The following is a 19977-nucleotide window of genomic DNA, read 5'->3' on the forward strand; positions in this document are numbered from 1 at the left end:
GGCCAATTGTGTCTGTAGGGACGCCCGACCAAGCCGGAGGTAACACGGGGATTCGGTCCAGTGATCCCCGTGTTGGTAGGCGATGGAATAGACCGCCACGCTACCTGGACGCCCGACTTACGTACACTACCGTTCAAAAGTTTGGGATCACCCAAACAATTTTGTGTTTTCCATGAAAAGTCACACTTATTCACCACCATATGTTGTGAAATGAATAGAAAATAGAGTCAAGACATTGACAAGGTTAGAAATAATGATTTGTATTTGAAATAAGATTTTTTTTACATCAAACTTTGCTTTCGTCAAAGAATCCTCCATTTGCAGCAATTACAGCATTGCAGACCTTTGGCATTCTAGCTGTTAATTTGTTGAGGTAATCTGGAGAAATTGCACCCCACGCTTCCAGAAGCAGCTCCCACAAGTTGGATTGGTTGGATGGGCACTTCTTGCGTACCATACGGTCAAGCTGCTCCCACAACAGCTCAATGGGGTTCAGATCTGGTGACTGCGCTGGCCACTCCATTACCGATAGAATACCAGCTGCCTGCTTCTGCTCTAAATAGTTCTTGCACAATTTGGAGGTGTGTTTAGGGTCATTGTCCTGTTGTAGGATGAAATTGGCTCCAATCAAGCGCTGTCCACTGGGTATGGCATGGCGTTGCAAAATGGAGTGATAGCCTTCCTTATTCAGAATCTCTTTTACCCTGTACAAATCTCCCACCTTACCAGCACCAAAGCAACCCCAGACCATCACATTACCTCCACCATGCTTAACAGATGGCGTCAGGCATTCTTCCAGCATCTTTTCATTTGTTCTGCGTCTCACAAACGTTCTTCTTTGTGATCCAAACACCTCAAACTTGGATTCATCCGTCCACAACACTTTTTTCCAGTCTTCCTCTGTCCAATGTCTGTGTTCTTTTGCCCATCTTAATCTTTTTCTTTTATTGGTCAGTCTCAGATATGGCTTTTTCTTTGCCACTCTGCCCTGAAGCCCAGAATCCCGCAGCCGCCTCTTCACTGTAGATGTTGACACTGGTGTTTTGCGGGTACTATTTAATGAAGATGCCAGTTGGGGACCTGTGAGGCGTCTGTTTCTCAAACTAGAGACTCTAATGTACTTATCTTCTTGCTCAGTTGTGCAACGCGGCCTCCCACTTCTTTTTCTACTCTGGTTAGAGCCTGTTTGTGCTGTCCTCTGAAGGGAGTAGTACACACCGGTGTAGGAAATCTTCAATTTCTTAGCAATTTCTCGCATGGAATAGCCTTCATTTCTAAGAACAAGAATAGACTGTCGAGTTTCAGATGAAAGTTCTCTTTTTCTGGCCATTTTGAGCGTTTAATTGACCCCACAAATGTGATGCTCCAGAAACTCAATCTGCTCAAAGGAAGGTCAGTTTTGTAGCTTCTGTAACGAGCTAAACTGTTTTCAGATGTGTGAACATGATTGCACAAGGGTTTTCTAATCATCAATTAGCCTTCTGAGCCAATGAGCAAACACATTGTACCATTAGAACACTGGAGTGATAGTTGCTTGAAATGGGCCTCTATACACCTATGTAGATATTGCACCAAAAACCAGACATTTGCAGCTAGAATAGTCATTTACCACATTAGCAATGTATAGAGTGTATTTCTTTAAAGTTAAGACTAGTTTAAAGTTATCTTCATTGAACAGTACAGTGCTTTTCCTTCAAAAATATGGACATTTCAATGTGATCCCAAACTTTTGAACGGTAGTGTACATCTAAAAAAAAATATGCAGAGAGGGAAAGCTCCCAGTTTACCGGCCTGGACCGGTTCTCGCACCTTTGTTGCCGTAGCGTCGAAGCTCCATGGTGAGACCGCCGGTGTGCAGCGCGGAGGCCATGGTACTGTTCCACTGATCATAGCTCATGTAGGTCACTGCGAGTCCATTGACAGCTACAATCTCATCCCCCACACGCAGCTGGCACAGTTCTGCGGGACCGCCTGAGGACGGGAAGAACAAGAAGCAAAAGGACGAGCTGCGGGGTGGAAGGCGAAAGATAAACAAGTTCAAACTTTAAGACAAAAAAAAAAATCTAATTTTACAAAGACTAAGCCAGAGGGCTTGAGGCTGACAGCCACCGATTGAAGACTAAGATCACTGAGGTATACCTGTCACTCAGTGGGACACCGACTGGCAACTTATCACTGAGCAAATTCTGAAATTTTGTTTACGACGTGTGTGTTTATGTCAAATAAATATGCTCCGAGGACCTAATGATGACAATTTCACAATTGTACATAAAGGCTGCGTAGTTTGAAAGTCGTCTTTTTACCGTTTGTGGCAATAACTTATCAAGGTGTCCTGGAAATGGAAAGGTCAAGCACGACAGCTTGTATTAGATGGGGACTTGAACCAACAACCCCACGAACAAAACGACATCGCATTAAGACTGTAAGGTTTCAAGAAAAGGCCTATTCAAACTGTATACCATAACAAACAAAGCAAACAAGTTCCAGTTTATCATAAACTAAGCAAACTGTGCTGCGTCAAACAGAACGCCGGAGTTGTCTTACCGACTTGAACAGACTTGACTCTAACTCCGGTGGAGTCCCAGTGGGTTTGGAAACCGAAGTCTGGTCTACTGTTCGGTTTAAGACTCAGACTCACCCTCAAGTCACTGCGATATACCTGGGACACACACACAACGCACACACACACACACCAGGTAACGCTGACACCCTGTGATCCAATGTCTCCAGCTTCCTGGTGGAAACCAGAGACTTGTGTGGCACACTATGGGGGTATGGCAATAAACACACACACTTTAAAAGGGAAACGATGATGATTTTCAGTATTATCTCTGTATACATGTTACAGGGCTCACAGTCCGTTAGCAGCCATAATATGCAGCAGTCATCTGTGCGTCTCTAAAATGCCACCGAAACTGTGTGGACAAGTGTCCACCAGTGACAACACTGGTGTCTTTATAAAGGTATTCTGTGGTCTTCACGACAACAGCTGTATGTAGTGCTGTTATGTGCATTTTCTTACACAACGTAGCCTATTTTGATGTGGCCCAACTAAAGTGGCAGCAAACCAGGAAGTAAGGGTTGTAGTTTTCACGTTCAGTGTCCTTCAGTGACTTTTTTTTGTTTATTTTGAGATACTTTATTGATCCCCGTTGAGAAATTGCGCTCTGCATTTAACCCATGCTAGCTGTGTAGCTCGGAGCAGTGGGCAGCCGCTGTGCAGCAGCCGGGGACCAACTCCGGTTCGTCTTGCCGCGCCTCGGTCAGGGTCACCGACAGGAGTACTAACCCTAACATGCGTGTCTTTTTTGATGGTGGGGGAAACCGGAGCACCCGGAGAAAACCCACCGCGGACACGGGGAGAACATGCAAACTCCACACAGAGGACGACCTGGGATGACCCCCAAGGTTGGACAACCTCGGGGTTCGAACCCAGAATCGTCTTGCTGTGAGGCAACGGCGCTAACCACCGCGCCACCGTGCCAGACACTTCCGCAAAAGTTCATCAGCGTTTCAGAGGCTACATAAGACTGCTCAGTATTATGGCTGCTAATGAGTCTTATCCCTACAATATACATATATCACTATCTATCTATCTATCTATCTATCTATCTAGCTAGCTAGCTAGCTAGCTAGCTACCTTTAAGTGCTTGATTATCATCCATTATGTGAAATTCAAAGCTTTATATAACATAAAAGATCGATGTGGTTTGAGGAGACATGCGCAAAAACATAAAAGACACTTAAAGCCTACTAGATCGAACGGGGGGGGGGGGGGCATACCTCCGCCATCTTATCTTGCCCTCCCAGAGACAGGCTTTTGCTGTGGAGGAAGTGTTTGTTGGCGTAAGGCTGATGGTGAAATCCGCTGGTCTGGCGAGACGTCCGGCTGAAGGAAGTAGCACCATCCTCCACCTGCCCACCACCTTCTCCCTTCGCCTTCTGTTTGCCACTCTCTTTCTCTCTCTCCTGTTTGACTCTAGCCTGTTGCTCAATTCTTATCTGCGAGGATGCAACCTGCCTTTTGAGAAATGGTCGAGTAGATGGAAGGGGTCTATCCCTGTTGCAATCCAACAGCAGGCTCAGGTCATCCACCTAGAACGTAGTTAAATAAATAAATAGATAAATAAATAATAAACAAGCTGAGCTCCAGAAGCTAGCGAAAGAAAATGAAGATATGCAGTAAAAAGAAATTCAGGTATACTTCAGAAATACTTGCAAAATGACTTGCTTGTCCCGTACTGACTGCCGTACATCAACGAAATGTCGCCATAAGACCAAATATTAGGAGTCATTAAAATAAGGCTTTTAGGAGTTGGACCCTTTTTTTGCAACTATAAAGTCTGAAACTGAATTTCCATAATTTCCACAGCTAATGGAAGAGAGTGATAATTTGTGACCCCCTAGTGAGTCGACACTGGGAAGGTACACATCTCCTCCATTATTAATAGGTAAGGCGAGCCGGGAAAAAGGGTGACACCAGACTTCTCACACGTCCAGAGACACACAAAGGAAATTTGCTCTTCACAATCCTTGCTTACAAGAGTTTACGTAAGCTGGTGAAGTTTCTTTACATAGCCCCCAATCACACTTACAATCTCAAAGGGCCTTACGTGCCCACAGTGAAAAGAGGTAGACACAGTAAATGGCATCCCTTGTTCTTGGACCCTTAACTTGGATGAAGAACAACTCAACAAAGACAGGAAACCGCGCTCACACTTATCACATTTGCTGTCCACTCCAAATCACGCGTTTATTTTTCCATCGAACATTGTAAAATGTGATGAGGCCGCATTGTTAAACGAACGTGGACCTTCTCTCTAAATGACTTTGTGGCGTTTCTCAGCCGAACAGATCAGATATGCCGAGTTGTACGGTGGCAATGATGAATGTGAACTCACGCTTCTCAGCCTGGACCGTGAAGGGAGCATGGAGGACTTGGTACCAAAGGGTCTGGCAGTGAAGACAGCAGACACGTGGGATGAGCCCTCGGACTGTCGGTATCCCCTGGGGAGGCTGGCTGAACCTGATCGGGATCCAGTTCTGGAGCTGAACCTGTAGCAGAGACTGGTGTTACGGTATGACTTTTACCCCTAGCGTCACATGGTTTGACAAATTCCTGACAAAGCCTCGGTAATTACCCCTCCAAAACTTTCTTTAAGAGCAATTAAACCCTATTGCACTTTAGTGAGTTTGCCACCACCTCAAGGTGAAAACCATCTACGAGTGCTGGCTGTTCTTGAGACCAAGAGATGCAAGTATAGTGGCATAAACAGCTGCAGCTAATAACATTAAAGACTGATCCGTTTGATTGATGTGCTTATGAGCAAGCACTGTCAGCCTACTACTTAAAGTTAGTTTTTCATCCTTAGATTGTAGCAAACTCACAAAAGTGGTATAGGGCTTAGCTGATCTTTAGTATCAGACGCAAAAGGGCGTCCGGGTATCATAGCGGTCTGTTCCGTTGCCTACCAACACTGGGTTCGCCAGTTCGAATCCCCGTGTTGCCTCCGACTTGGTCGGACGTCGCTACAGACACAATTGGCTGTGTCTGCGGGTGGGAAGCCAGATGTGGGGATGTGTCTTGGTCGCCGCACTAGCGCCTTCTCTGGTAGGTCAGGGCGCCTGATCCTCCCACGCACTATGTCCCCCTGGCGAAACTCCTCATTGTCAGGTGAAGAGAAGCGGCTGGTGACTCCACACGTATCAGAGGAAGCATGTGGTAGTCTGCAGCCCTCCCTGGATCGGCAGGGGGGTGGAGCAATGACTGAGACGGCTCGGAAGAGTGGGGTAATTGGCTGGATATGATTGGGGAGAAAAAAGGGGGATCCCCAACCCCAAAAAAAAAAAAAAATCAGATTCAAGTTTACCCATCTACTACTACTACTTTTGATAGTAGTAGCCACATCAACAACAGCATAAAGAAGCAATTCTGCGCTGGAACTAGTTTGGAATTTTAAAGAAACAGAAGTGTGTTGGGAAACAAGATTTTAAGCGGCTTTTCAAATCCTTGAGGCATAGTTTCAGTTTTGTTGGGAAAACAAGTGAAAGTCATCTCTAAATGATGTTCAGGTAGTGTGTCCTGGCAGTTGACTACAGCCTTCATCCACTAGTGGTCATGCATCAACACAGCGTAGGGATCATGGAAGGCCGAAGTGGTCCTTTAGACGTAAGTGGACCGGAGCAGTCACCGCAATAAGACAACATAAGATAAGTTTATGCAAGGGAAGAAGCCCCTCCAATATGGAAAGCATTTATTGCAGCATATTTTAAACCTGAAAGAATGCCTCATTATAAATGTCTCTCAGACATCACACCCCAAATTCAGCTAGCGCAAGAACTATCAGCAACCTTACACACACAGGCACGACACAAAAAACAGCTGACATCCAACTTTTATATGGCAAGGTGGGAAATGGTATTTATATATTTCTCTCAGACAGGAGTTCACAGTGCAATGGGACCTTTCCTCGAGAGACCTCCTGGTAGGGAAGCTCCTTTCACCATTGCAATGGGGGAGTGAATGAATGCCATCGAGTGGTGACGAGATCTGTTACCTTGCTTCACAACTGCTGTCGCCTTCCTTTAGAGAGGCAAAGCACATCCTAACTATGGGATATAAAGATTTACATCAGGCTTTATCTGTTAAGATTGGCTATATAAAGTGTCCTTATTGTACGATTCTAACTTGACAGTTAGAATTCTTAGAGGTAGAACGAGTAGGATTTTCCTAAAAATCAAAGTATATATTCATACAAAAATAATTCCTCTGAATCACCACGTATGACCCACTAGATGTGTGTGGTGGTGTCTGTATCTGCAGAGACCCTGTCCTCCGTCTTTATTTTCTTATTTTGCCGTGTACGGGACGTTTCTGGGCGTTAACCTTTCAGCAGCGGGACTGTATAAAAATGTAGCTACCAGGTCCCAGATCGAGATCATAAGCACACATCCAAGAGGAAGCTACGACAATGGCGGACACAGCGCCGAAAAAGACGCACAAATAGCGAGGCGAAACGCCAAGCGGACAAAGCTCGTTCCAAAACGAGAGTGAATCTGGGGTTGGCTTTCACCCAATGGTGAACACTGAAGGAGAGGATGGAGATGAACAGCGACACAGAGTCTGCCTGTACACTAGGAGTTGTCCTGGTAACTGTGGTCAGGGGGCGTGTCCTTCTGTTGACGTTGAGCTGGGGAGGAGGGGCCAACTTTGAATGTTGTGTTTACATACTACAACCGACAAATCCTTCTCATTGTGCCTTTAAGGATGACAGCATCTAGATGTAGTAATTTTAGTGTAATAATGCAGTGAGAAGGTAAAGATCCTAAACCCCAAATACATCTTGAGATAACGGATTTAAACATTTTGATTCCTTCCTGAAGATATTCAACCAGGATTCGAGCGGTTTGGATTTGATGAAATCCAAATGGAACCCAACCCTATCCAAAAACTATTATCTACATCCCACAATTCATTTTTGTCCTAATTACTTCCCACTCTATTTCCTTTGATGCAAGCATGTAGCGAGTTAGCCCAACTCAACGAACCAGCTCCGAGTGAAAAACATGACACTACATTTTCCGGCTACGTGGAATTGCAGGAGTCCTACTCAAGGATGACAAATATCAAAGCTATTGGGTTAACCTGTCCTGCTCATTCAGGCAAAGGCACAGAAAATGAAGATATCGTTCCTGAAGGCAAGAACAATTATGAAGGTCATAACGATGGACAAATTCCCTCTCACTGTGATTACCAGGTAACTACACTGTATCTAAAATCAGTTAGCATTAATGAGTAAAGCACGATTCTTGTCCATTTTCAAACTTAAATCCCAGACTTTTTCCCAGACCTTGTCTTCAAGACTCAAAGATACACTACTTTTATCCAACAGCTTCAGTGAGCAGTACTTACTTTTCATAGTTGGCAATTGGGGCCAGTAATGCCAATTGTGCCGGATGCCGGCTTAATTATTAATGCTGTAGTATTATTCTATCTTCATCTCTGTGTAACATGGTTAAGAAAAGTGCTCTACATATAAAGTTATTATTTTTTTATTGTGGATATCTAATTAGAATGTCGAATCTGTCTCACTTTTTCTGGAAATTTATTATCCAACGAAACTAACTTGTAATTCCCTATGACTGCAGACGGACTAGTCACCTATAGTTTCAGAATTCAACCTGCTGTTGGATCGATCCTGTAGTCTACATCTCCACCGACTCATAGAGAGGAAACATGCACGCAAGTTAAAGGAATACCACATACACTGATCTAGTCCTATTTATTATGAAAAGACTGATTAAGCTTTTCAAAAAAGAAAAAAAGATTTAAACTCAAATAGTGAAAACTTTTTTCTCCACACTATTAATCTCCTTTTTCCTGGTAATTTCCGTACCTTTTCGGATCTGGAATGTAAGAAACTAATTTCCCATTCTTTATATACTTTCCAGAACCTGCAGAAGAGTGTCAGGAGTGATTTTCGACAGAAGGGGAGGTTTAGAAGATGGTTGTGAGACCGGCTATGTTGTATGGAGACAGTGGCACTGATGAAAAGACAGGAGGCGGAGCTGGAGGTGGCAGAGTTGAAGATGCTAAGATTTTCATTGGGAGTGAAGAAGAAGGTCAGAATTAGGAACGAGTATATTAGAGGGACAGCTCAGGTTGGACGGTTTGGAGACAAAGCAAGAGAGACAAGATTGAGATGGTTTGGACATGTGTGGAGGAGAGATGCTGGGTATATTGGAAGAAGGATGCTGAACATGGAGCTACCAGGGAAGAGGAAAAGAGGAAGGCCAAAGAGGAGGTTTATGGATGTGGTGAGGGAGGATATGCAGGTGGTTGGCATGACAGAGGAAGATGCAGAGGACAGGAAGAGATGGAAACGGATGATTCCACTGTGGTGACCCGGGAGCAGCCAAAAGTAGTAGTAGTCTACTACTACATACTTTCCAGAACCTTGGTAAGACCGTCCTATTGAGTAACAAGTGAAACACCGACCTGTAGAGGCCTGCGGGCTGCTGGCTGGATCTCGTCTGGGCCTCTGTCGGGGAATCCTTGTTCTGGTAGGACAAGTCTGTCACAGAATCCACAGTTACATGGCTGACTGGACTGGGCTGTGGTGTGGACTCGATGGAAGATGAGAACGCCTGGCGACTAGAACCACTGGACACAGCAGAAATGAGCGTGTCGGTGACATCTGCTCTAGAGCCATTAGTGGTTGATGTTACGGGCTTGTTATGCAGCATATCTGGATAAGCAATCTGGTCGACAGTAGCAGGCTGGCTCAACACGAATGTGGTTTCGAGAGGTCCTAGGTTGCCGCGGGCCTCGACTTGGGCCTGAGAGCTCAATGGGCAGTCCAGAGAGGGTGTGGTGACCTCTCCTCCATCTGAGGCTAGGGTAGCCAGGTGGATATCTTCCCCTAAGAAGGTGGGATTGGACGCAGGCATGGCTCCTATGAGGGCTCCCTGGGTATAAATAATTCAGCAGATATTAGGAGATAGCCATCAAATACAGCCTCAAAGGTAAAAACTCTAATAAGCCTACATTTGGCTCCTGTTGCACTTCACATTTTTGTGCTCTGGTGGCACAATTTGTCTGTTTTTCTGTTTTGTGGCAATATTGATTGATTTGTTCTTTGTCAAAGAAGGTTGAATCAGTTCATCTGGATACAACGTTTACTGACAGATACATTTCATCACTCAGCCAAGTGACTGAAGATGCAACTTAGTTGAGTGATGAAACGTATCTGTCAACAAACGTTGTATCCAGATGAACTGATTCACCCTTCTTTGATTTTCTTACCCGGGTTGAGCATGCATCAAGACATTTTGATTCTCCAATTCTCCGCCTCTTGATTATCTAAGGTGCACCTACACTAAACACCCTCGACTTGACTGTTTACCTTTATTACTATGATGATTGCTATACTGTATATGCAGCAAATGTACTACTGCAACTACATAGAGTACTACTCTGATATGATTACTATGTAATGCTCTGATGCCAGTTGGTAACGCTCAAATTTTGTTTTTTTTTTTTCAGTTGCTGCCTCTCTTGTAAGACGCTTTGGGTAAAAGCATCTGCCAAATCATTAAATATAAATGTAGCTGCAAAACTCAATGCAAAAACTGTCTGAACTCGTTGGGGGGAAAGTTGTTTCTGCTCTCCTATTTAAAGGCTGTTTTCCATTTTTAGGTCTGTAAAAATAAAAAGCAAAGCAGAAAAGTTACCCGAGTTTGGGCTTGGGGATGGGGGGCTGTCGGGAGCAGCAGGGCTGAAGAGGGCCTCAGTGGCGTAGCTGCGTGTCAGGACAGCTTGAGTGCTGGGCTGGAGTCCGGAGCAATACGATTTTGTCGGCGGAGGGATGAAGGAAGGATGGGGGGCAGGGTTGCAGCTGCTTGGTGACTGCTGGTCCTGTGGAATTGGCATGTAAGGAAAGAGGGGTAGATGTAAGGGAGGGGAGGAGTGGGCATACAAAGAGGTGGGAGGAGGACTGTGTGTCACATTTCACTTGACAACAGTTTACTGCAGCACTTTCAGCTTAGTAGTGGCTCAGGTCAGCAGATCTCTCTCTCTCTCTCACACACTTGTATTTTTCTTTCCGAGGGCTCCCGTTGACTACATGAATTCCCAGCTCTTAACCTTAAGCACCAGAACTACATGCCTGACCTTAACCTTTATCTAACCTGAACCTAATCCTAAATTTAACCCTAAACCCAAGTCCTAAACCTCAAACCCTTAAAGGTAGGGGGGACCCGGCCAAAATGTCCTCATTCTGATAGTTAAAAACTCAAATTGGTCCTCAAAGATAGAAGAAGGCCCTTTACTGTCATTGTACACAGAACAAAATTCAAGAACACACACACATTCGTTTATACATCTTCAAGGGGACAAAAAAAATACATTGGGAGTCAAACTCCTATTTCTTGAACCCTGAAATTAACCCAAACTTTTTTTTTTTGCCCCCCCCCCACCTTTTCTCCCCAATTGTACCCGTCTAATTATCCCACCCCCTCTGCCAGTCCTGGGAGGGCTGCAGACTACCACATGCCTCCTCCAATATATGTGGAGTCACCAACCGCTTCTTTTCACCCGACAGTGAGGAGTTTCACCAGGAGGACGTCGCACGTGGGAGGATCACGCTATTCCCCCCAGTTCCCCCTCCCCCCCAAACAGGAGCCCCAACCAACAGGAGGTGGCGCTAGTACAGCGACCAGGACACACACCCACATCCGGCTTCCCACCAACAGACACGGCCAGTTGTGTCTCTAGGGATGCCCGACCAACCCTGAGGTAACGCGGGGATTCGAACCAGCAATCCCCGTGTTGGTAGGCAATTAACCAAACTTTAACCCTTTCCATAACCCTAACCCCATGCTGAACCACAACTAACCCAAATGTAACCCTAACGCAACCTTACACCCAATTCTTCCATCTTTAATAACAGACCTAAGCCAAACCCCAAATGTGACGAATGTAAACGGAGCCCGTAGCTCAGAGATAACCATTTTCTGAGGGAACAAATAAATAAATAAAAACAATTGTCTCCGCTAGACAGGGGGGTTTGTGATTTTACCATCCTTAGCAGGAAATTTGTAGTTTTCATTTATCAGCACTTGAGGACAAAACACACGCATACACCCTACGTAAAGGCATTTGGCGCAGGAGTATTTTCTGCCGTCTCAGATCTCACACCGAGTGGGGACATACCTCTTCAGCGGCCCGCCCGCCGTCTTCCTGGGGCTAGCCATGGCCCCGCTGATCATCTGATTAATGACATGCTCCCGCTCTTGCAACTTCCGACGGAGGTCAGAGGTGGTGCTCCTGCGACGGTTCTTCCACTTTGTCAAGTCCTATCAGGAAGACAGGCGTAAACAAACACGACACTGCGTATACGCACAATCATTTTACTTCGCACATAACTATCAGAACATAATCGACTGATGTATTGATATTAACTGAAAGCGGATGACTGTTTTTATGGTGATGTCGACTTTGGCCGCCCAGACTCACATCCTGCCACTTGGCCTCACTGTCCTTGAACCTGGTGCTGCTCCTCACTAGCGGTTCCCGCTTGCTCTCCCGTGCCACGCTGCCGTCACGGGCCTTGCCATCAGAGATACGCGCGGGGGACACCATCGGGATGTCACTCAGAGATTTACTCCTGACAGGTGGAGGCGGGAAGAGAGCGAAGTGTCCATCATCATTATCAACATGATCACATGATAGTATCGAGTTGTTCTGCTTACTCCAGTGGTTCTCAACCTTTTTGGGGTGCTGGACCCCCTGCGTATTTTTGATCTACCCTGAGGACCCCTCCACCTGATCTTGGGGGAGGGGGGGTTGCAATTTGATAGAAACAGTAGAAACTGCCTTTTAAATTGCATTATAGCATTTATTCACTCTTTGGGGCAAAAATAAGAGCTTTCAGTTGTAACTTAGATATAGTTAACACAACAGAATTCTTATGCAGTAAACTTTCAGATATATGTAACAAAACAGAATATGTATTCAGTAACTTTCAGATATATGTAACAACACAGAATATGTATTCAGTAACTTTCAGATATATGTAACAAAACAGAATATGTATTCAGAAACTTTCAGATATATGTAACAAAACAGAATATGTATTCAGTAACTTTCAGATATATGTAACAAAACAGAATATGTATTCAGTAACTTTCAGATATGTGTAACAAAACAGAATATGTATTCAGTAACCTTCAGATATATGTAACAAAACAGAATATGTATTATTCAGTAACTTTCAGATATATGTAACAAAACAGAATTCTTATGCAGTAACTTTCAGATATATGTAACAAAACAGAATATGTATTCAGTAACTTTCAGATATATGTAACTAAACAGAATATGTATTCAGTAAACTTTCAGATATATGTAACAACAGAATTTTTATGCAGTAACTTTTAACAATGCAAACGGGAGGGAGATCTCTTATTAAAATACAATAAATTACACTTGTGAAACAGATGTAATTAGAGAAAAAAGTCCTGTTACCCTTTATAGTTTAGGTAGATAAAGGTCTCAGTCACATTTAAGTAAAATAATCCTATTTCTATAAATGTCGTAGGATCTTTTTTTTAAAGATATTTTATTTTCACGGACCCCTTGCAATTACACCACGGACCACTAGGGGTCCGCGGACCCCCGGTTGAGAAACACTGGCTTACTCGATACTGCCGTAAAACTGTTAATGAGAGGAGTGCAATGTTTTATGGCACGAGAGCACCACCTTCTGAGAATCAGTAGCATAGCAAGCAAAGCAAAATGGAGTCATCTCTCTCTCTCTCTCTCTCTCTCTCTCTCTCTCTCTCTCTCTCTCTCTCTCTCTCTCTCTCTCTCTCCTCTCTCTCTCCTCTCTCTCTCTCTCTCTCTCTCTCTCTCTCTCTCTCTCTCTCTCTCTCTCTCTCTCTCTCTCTCTCTCTCTCTCTCTCTCTCTCTCTCTCTCTTCTCTCTCTCTCTCTCTCTCTCTCTCTCTCTGCACATTTTTTTATGCCAACCTTAAAAAAAAAAAGAAAGATGCTGCCCCGGCCAACCCACAAAGCATGCCATCTAGCACACAACAGTTACAGCACAGCACATTTTTACATTCAAGCTACACAAGCCTTGGCCCTGTGAGAACAGGGGTGTACAGTAAGCACACACCGGACGCCATGCAGTTGCACCCCTAAGCAGCACAATGCTTGACGTACTGTAATAAATGCAGCCTGCGCCGTTGCCATCCCAGACAACAACAGCCGTGACTCCCGACACACGCCGTTGCCGTGCGCAGCAGAGCGTGCCAGACTTATGAAATTCCCGAAATCCTAGAGCGGCATTTAGCAATTAGGTGGCACATCAGCACACTGACATCATCCGAGGCGAGGTGCTGTGAAATTACAAATACTCGGGCTGATTAAAATGGCAGCTGTCAAGCCGTCTCGCCCCGGAGATAATTTATCGTACGGCGGTCGACTAAACGAGCCAGGATGTACGCCGTGTCGGACTTCCGCACAGATAAGCTGAAAGCTCCATCACAGCCGAGCGCGGGAGGCGAGGCAAAAGCGGCTGAAGGCTGGGCCGGGGTCTCCGGGCCCGCCACTAGGTTCCTCGCACGACCTGTGCTCAGTGCCTTCACCACCGCCGGTCGAGGCGGTGAAGTTCCTCACTTCCCCAAAACGTACTTTGAGAAGGAAATAGAGAGATGTGAGGAGTAAAAAGTATGTCGCTCAAGGGACTTACCAGATCCAGCCAGGATTGACCTGAGGTGGTCTCCCAGGTCTGACCTGAATTTGACATGGTCTACAGAACCAAAGAGAGACATCTCAGATATGTGGGCTGATGAAGGACAGCATCGAAATACAGAGCTTTTCTTTTTTTGGGGGGGGTGGGATTCCCCCCGGGATTCCCCCCCCCCCCCCTAATTGTATTTGGCCAATTACCCCACTCTCCAAGCCGTCCTGGTTGCTGCTCCGCCCCCTCTGCCGAGCCGGGGAGGGCTGCAGACTACCAAACGCCTCCTCCGACACATGTGGAGTTGCCAGCCGCTTCTTTTCACCTGACAGTGAGGAGTTTCACCAGGGAGGACGTAGCACGTGGGAGGATCACCCGACTGACTAGAGGGGGCGCTAGTGCAGCGACCAGGACACATACCCACATCCGGCTTCCCACCCGCAGACACGGCCTCTGTAGGGACGCCCGACCAAGCCGGAGGCAACACGGGGATTCAAACCGGCGATGCCCCGTGTCGGTAGGCAACGGAATAGACCGCTACGCTACCCGGACGCCCTGAGCTCGTGTTCTGAACAGAACCATTATAACACATATACATCATACAAGCCATTACTACATGATGAGAAGAGAAAACACTGTACATCAGTATATGTGTAGGCAAAACACATGTTCTGTGCTTCATCTAGATCATAAAAGCCACACTGTATAATTCAAATACTTTATTGTCCCACAGTTACACAGCTTGTTTTTCCTACACAAAGCAAGTCCACACAGGCCAACACTTGATGAGACTAGTGCCGGCACAATAACAAACCTTTTTAGGCTACGAAGACGTGACACGTGAGTCATTTGTTTGGCTATCACGAAACGGTGACTTCGTGACTCAGCACGCCTTATTTGAAGACGGCGAAAAGCAAAGAGCCACCACGTCACCGGCGCTCGATACAGAGCCCTAGATAAATGCCAGGTAATGGCGTGCACCGCCGGGGAAAAAGGGGTTCCGATGGGATTCAACTGTAAAAAAATGCAAGAGACAATTTCACTTGCCTGATTGCAGCGATTTGTTAAAACGCGGCCAAATGCACTCGATATTTGCACGTCTGAGAAAAAGCTACGTAGCCGATGAGTCAGGACTGCAAATCAAGCACCCCAGGGGTTCTTTGCCGCCTTGCTACTGTAACAATGAATGAGGGTCGAAGTAAGATATGGGTAAGGGAGATTGGAGAAGTCCATGTATGAATGGTGGGTGGGTGGGGTGGGGTAAAGGTGGAGAGTTTGCGTAGGTAACAGTGCGTTGGTGGGGTAAGTGGTGGGAAACGGCGAGCACGCTCAGGAGGTGCTCGGGAGGACGGCTCCTCAGACATGGTTCAGAGGCTCTCGAGCTGAAGGGGAGGCGTTTCGCGCGGCAGAGGGTGCGATGAGCCGGGAAAGGACGTCGCAATCAAAGTCATCCTCACAGGGAGATGAAGCCTTACGGCTGCAGCCAAAGATGGAAGGAAAAAAAGGAAATGAGTAACAAGATGAATGGAGAGAACAAGGCCAACAATAACGGGAACCACACACAAGACACAAACTCACACCAATATAGTCCATCAACATAGTCCATTAACAGTGATGGGGGGGGGGGGGGAGTGAGTGTTTTCAGAACACCGTGCAAAATAACGACGAGCAATGTGGCTTTTTTTCCTATTCGGGTCATCTTGCAAACTTTAGTAAGCTGGTGTGGTTAGGCTGTCCAACACGTTAGCACTGCAAACCAACAAACACGGAGCCAGACGACAATGTTACGCAGGCACACCCAGTAAGAAATGACCGCAGCTTCTCACTCGTGGGGACTCTCGAGTTTACTCAAGGCTCAGCGTTTTTGGCTTTTACCGATTTTCACTGAAAAACACCCAGATTTTTAAACTGATTTTCACCTCGGGTTTTATGTTTCCCCAGATCCAAAAGTTGTTCCTGTTCGTGTGAGGTTATGCGACAGTGTCCTCTTGTGGCGAAATCCGGCACGCTGGATGGCTTTGAAAAATAAAAACCGAAAACGTTGAGCCTCGAGTATATCATCCATCTAGTAGGTGTAGTTTTCATGCACGGCTGCACATTTTGGCGTTACGTCGAAAGCAGGAATGCATGACTCACATCTGCAGACCGAGCCTTTGCATATCCCTCATTAGTTAACTAACAAGAGCTCTCACCACCCTCAAGCGATGCATTCACATCTGTGCAGAAATACACTGAGCATGTGTTATATCTGACACGCGTACGACACTGCACTCCTGCATTCGAGTAAATAAAAAAAAAAAAAAGGGTTAAGGAGATCTGCTTCCACAAGCCGCCTTCTTAGTACTGCCTTGCAGAGCAACTACAAGCAGAATGTTTAGACTGGACAGACCTTAAGCGCTGCAATTTGCGATACCAGGGTTCTCCTCTGGGAGCCGAGGTAGATCCTGCGGACGCGGATCTCCTCCTCGGGTGTCCAGTATTGAGGCAAGAAGTGGTCATAGTGGAGATTGGAGGATGTCTGGCGAAGGGTCTGCCGCACTCTGCGGGCATATAGGTCATCTAGGACGGGGTCCGCCTCTTTATCGTCGTCCTCAGAGTCTTCCTCACAGAGATCTCTCAGGAGAAGCTCGTCAGTGGGAATTAGAGCCAGTTGGGGTCGAGGGAAAATGGAAGCGCCTGCATTGCTGCTGCGAAGGGCGGTGTATATTGATTCAGGTTGGATGGCGCCACATCTCGTACACATCAGTTTCGGCCAACACATTATGAATGACTGTCTCAACAGGTTAACTGACGGAACAAAGTTGTCAAGCGGAAATCATTTAAAATAGAGATTCATGCAAAGTCTCACCGGATTCCCGGTGTGGGCTCTCAACATTCAAACAGTAAACAGGTATTCATTAAGTCATGGGTTAGGATGGCCAGATATAGCACAGATGTTCACCTGGTATCTGCAGAGCCAGGAGTCCTCTTTTCAAGACAGCGTCTCCAGACTGACATGCTTGGTTAGTAGGATGAAGTGGGAGCTCATTGTCAAGACAGTGACACGGGTACATCATGTGCTATCTCGTCCTTCACAGACCATAGCAAAGCAATGCATGAGAAGTGTTATTTCAGGTACAGTGAGTAAGCCTTTATCTGATCGACTGGCTATTTCATCCACCACCAGGTACAGCTCCTGCAAACCTCAGTCCTCAAACTTGTCAATCAAGTCCTATTAGAGGAATTCCTTCAGAGCATCACCAGAACGAACTGAGCAAAAAGTTCTTTTGAAATAAGTTTAAAATCTTTTTCTTATGGATCCCCGCCCCCCTTTTTTTTCTCCCCTATTGTACTTGGCAAATTACCCCACTCTTCTGAGCCATCCCGGTCACTGCTCCACCCTCTCTGCCGATCCGGGGAGGGCTGCAGACTACCACATGCCTCCTTCCGATACACGTGGAGTCGCCAGCCGTTTCTTTTCACCTGACACTGAGGAGTTTCGCCAGGGGGACGTAGTGTGTGGGAGGATCCCGCTACCCCCCCCAGTTCCCCCTCCCCCCCCTGAACAGGCGCCCTGAACGACCAGAGGAGGCGCTAGTGCAGCGACCAGGACACATACCCACATCCGGCTTCCCCACCTGCAGACACGGCCAGTTGTGTCTGTAGGGATGCCCGACCAAGCCGGAGGCAACACGGGGATTCGAACCGGAGATCCCGGTGTCGGTAGGCAACGGAATAGACCACTACACTATCCGGACACCCTTCTTTTGAAATCTTAATAAAAACTGCAGAAGCATAGGTCTAACAAGTCAAGTTTAAACCATGGCCAGGGTCAATGTGTCACAAAACCTGCCAGCTAGCATAAGCTGTTTTTGTTGACTGAATCAATAACTGTCATTTCTAAAGCACTGTCCTTGTCCTGCAACACAAAGCTCCTTACAATGGAATGACTGCCACAGTTGCTAAAGCTGACCTCTTAAACACAAAGGACTCAAAGGGTGGGGGTGCTAGTCAAAAGTGACAACGTATATCTATCCATCGATCTCCCTTTTAGTGCATTGTCGAAAAGTGCCATCGTGCAAAAATAAAATGTTTTACAAAACTAGTGGAGGATTGGTGAAGATACATATAGGGCTCCAGCCTTGAGAAAATATGAAGAAATCAGACGTCAAAGAATCAGAGGATAAAAGAAGCTGCTAGGATGCCAAAGTATGGTCAGGTATTGGAATTGGTAGCTGGCGTTGTAGAGTCCATTGTTCATGACTGGGGGTTACGTGAGACAAAAACGGATTTCATATGACAGTACAAGTTAACGCCACACCCAGAATGTGAACTATAAGGGGGAAAGACAGGCGCTCGCCTAAATATGATGTTAGGAAATTTTGGGGAGTCTCTAAAAATCAAAAATTAGCATTGTACATGCATTCTTGAATTAAAAAAGAGTGAGTTTCATGGGGGGGTGGGGTGATTCATTTACCATGAAATCCAGCCGAGTTATTCCTACAATGATCAAACATGATGCCACAATAGAAAATGGACCATAAGATGAATTTCCTGGTTACTGCATTACTGCATGGCCTTTGTATTTGACCTATGCGCTTCTTAATTGCCAAGAGATAATTGTGTTCTGTGCTTCAGAGACAAATATCAAAACAAACATCACCTGTGATACAACATGGCCAAATAGAATAGATATAGAGCAAGTGTGTGTATATCATATCTACTACTACTACTTTCGGCTGCTCCCATTAGGGGTCGCCACAGTGGACCATCCATTTCCATTTCCTCTGTCACATCAGCAACCTGCATGTCCCCTCTCACCACATCCATAAACCTCCTCTTTTCCTCCTCCCTGGCAGCTCCATATTCACCATACTTCTCCCAATATACCCAGCATCTCTCCTCCACACAAGTCCAAGCCATCTCAGTCTTGTCTCTCTTGCTTTGTCTCCAAACCGTCCAACCTGAGCTGTCCTTCTAACATACTCGTTCCTAATCCTGTCCTTCTTCGTCACTCCAAGTGAAAATCTTAGCATCTTCAACTCTGCCACCTACAGCTCCACCTCCTGTCTTTTCATCAGTGCCAACGTCTCCAAACCATACAACATAGCTGGTCTCACTACCATCTTGTTCCCTTGAGCTCTTACCCCTCTGTCACAAATCACTCCTGACACTCTTCTCCACCCACTCAACCCTGCCTGCACCCTCTTCTTCACCTCTCTTCTGCACTCCCTGTTACTGTGGGGAGTATATATATATATATATATATATATATATATATATATATATATATATATATATATATATATATATATACGTATATATATGTATATATATATATATACACTTAGCACAAAAAGCAAGGAAATTTGTGTTTGCTGGATTTCTTTGTTGCAACAATGCTTCTTGGCAATAAATCTTATACCGTTGGAAAGCCTGTTTATTTCTCTTTTAAATGGGGCCACATTTGTAAGGAACATTTGTGGTATGAGCAGCAGAGCTGAGTATGTGGGTTGTGCCCATGAACAATTTGCCAAATCTTCTCTGCCAATGCCAAACAGCTTATTTTGCTGTTGCTATTGACTCTTGTTTTGAGCGTCTGGTACCCAAGGTGCTGACAATCAGCTGCCTGATATAAGATTTATTGCCAAGAAGCTTTGTTACAACAAAGAAATAATCTACTAAATACAAATTTCCTTACTCTTTGTGCTAAGTTCATATATATATATATATATATATGAATGTTTTAGTATGAA

General features: G+C 45.5%; 1 protein-coding gene across 1 annotated transcript in view; it reads right to left on the minus strand.

The window, feature by feature from the left end:
- LOC130111601 (LIM domain only protein 7-like) overlaps positions 1 to 19977 on the minus strand; it is a 54523-nt gene that overhangs the window by 16976 nt on the left and 17570 nt on the right. Inside the window, 9 exon segments of the mRNA XM_056278831.1 lie at positions 1810 to 1971; positions 2545 to 2659; positions 3784 to 4021; positions 8999 to 9468; positions 11580 to 11583; positions 11714 to 11856; positions 12017 to 12167; positions 16632 to 16660; positions 16662 to 16929. Of these exon segments, the coding sequence (XP_056134806.1) occupies positions 1810 to 1971; positions 2545 to 2659; positions 3784 to 4021; positions 8999 to 9468; positions 11580 to 11583; positions 11714 to 11856; positions 12017 to 12167; positions 16632 to 16660; positions 16662 to 16929 (1580 nt within the window).

The sequence above is a fragment of the Lampris incognitus genome, chromosome 4 (assembly GCF_029633865.1).
Source record: "Lampris incognitus isolate fLamInc1 chromosome 4, fLamInc1.hap2, whole genome shotgun sequence".
Taxonomy (NCBI): Eukaryota; Metazoa; Chordata; class Actinopteri; order Lampriformes; family Lampridae; genus Lampris; species Lampris incognitus.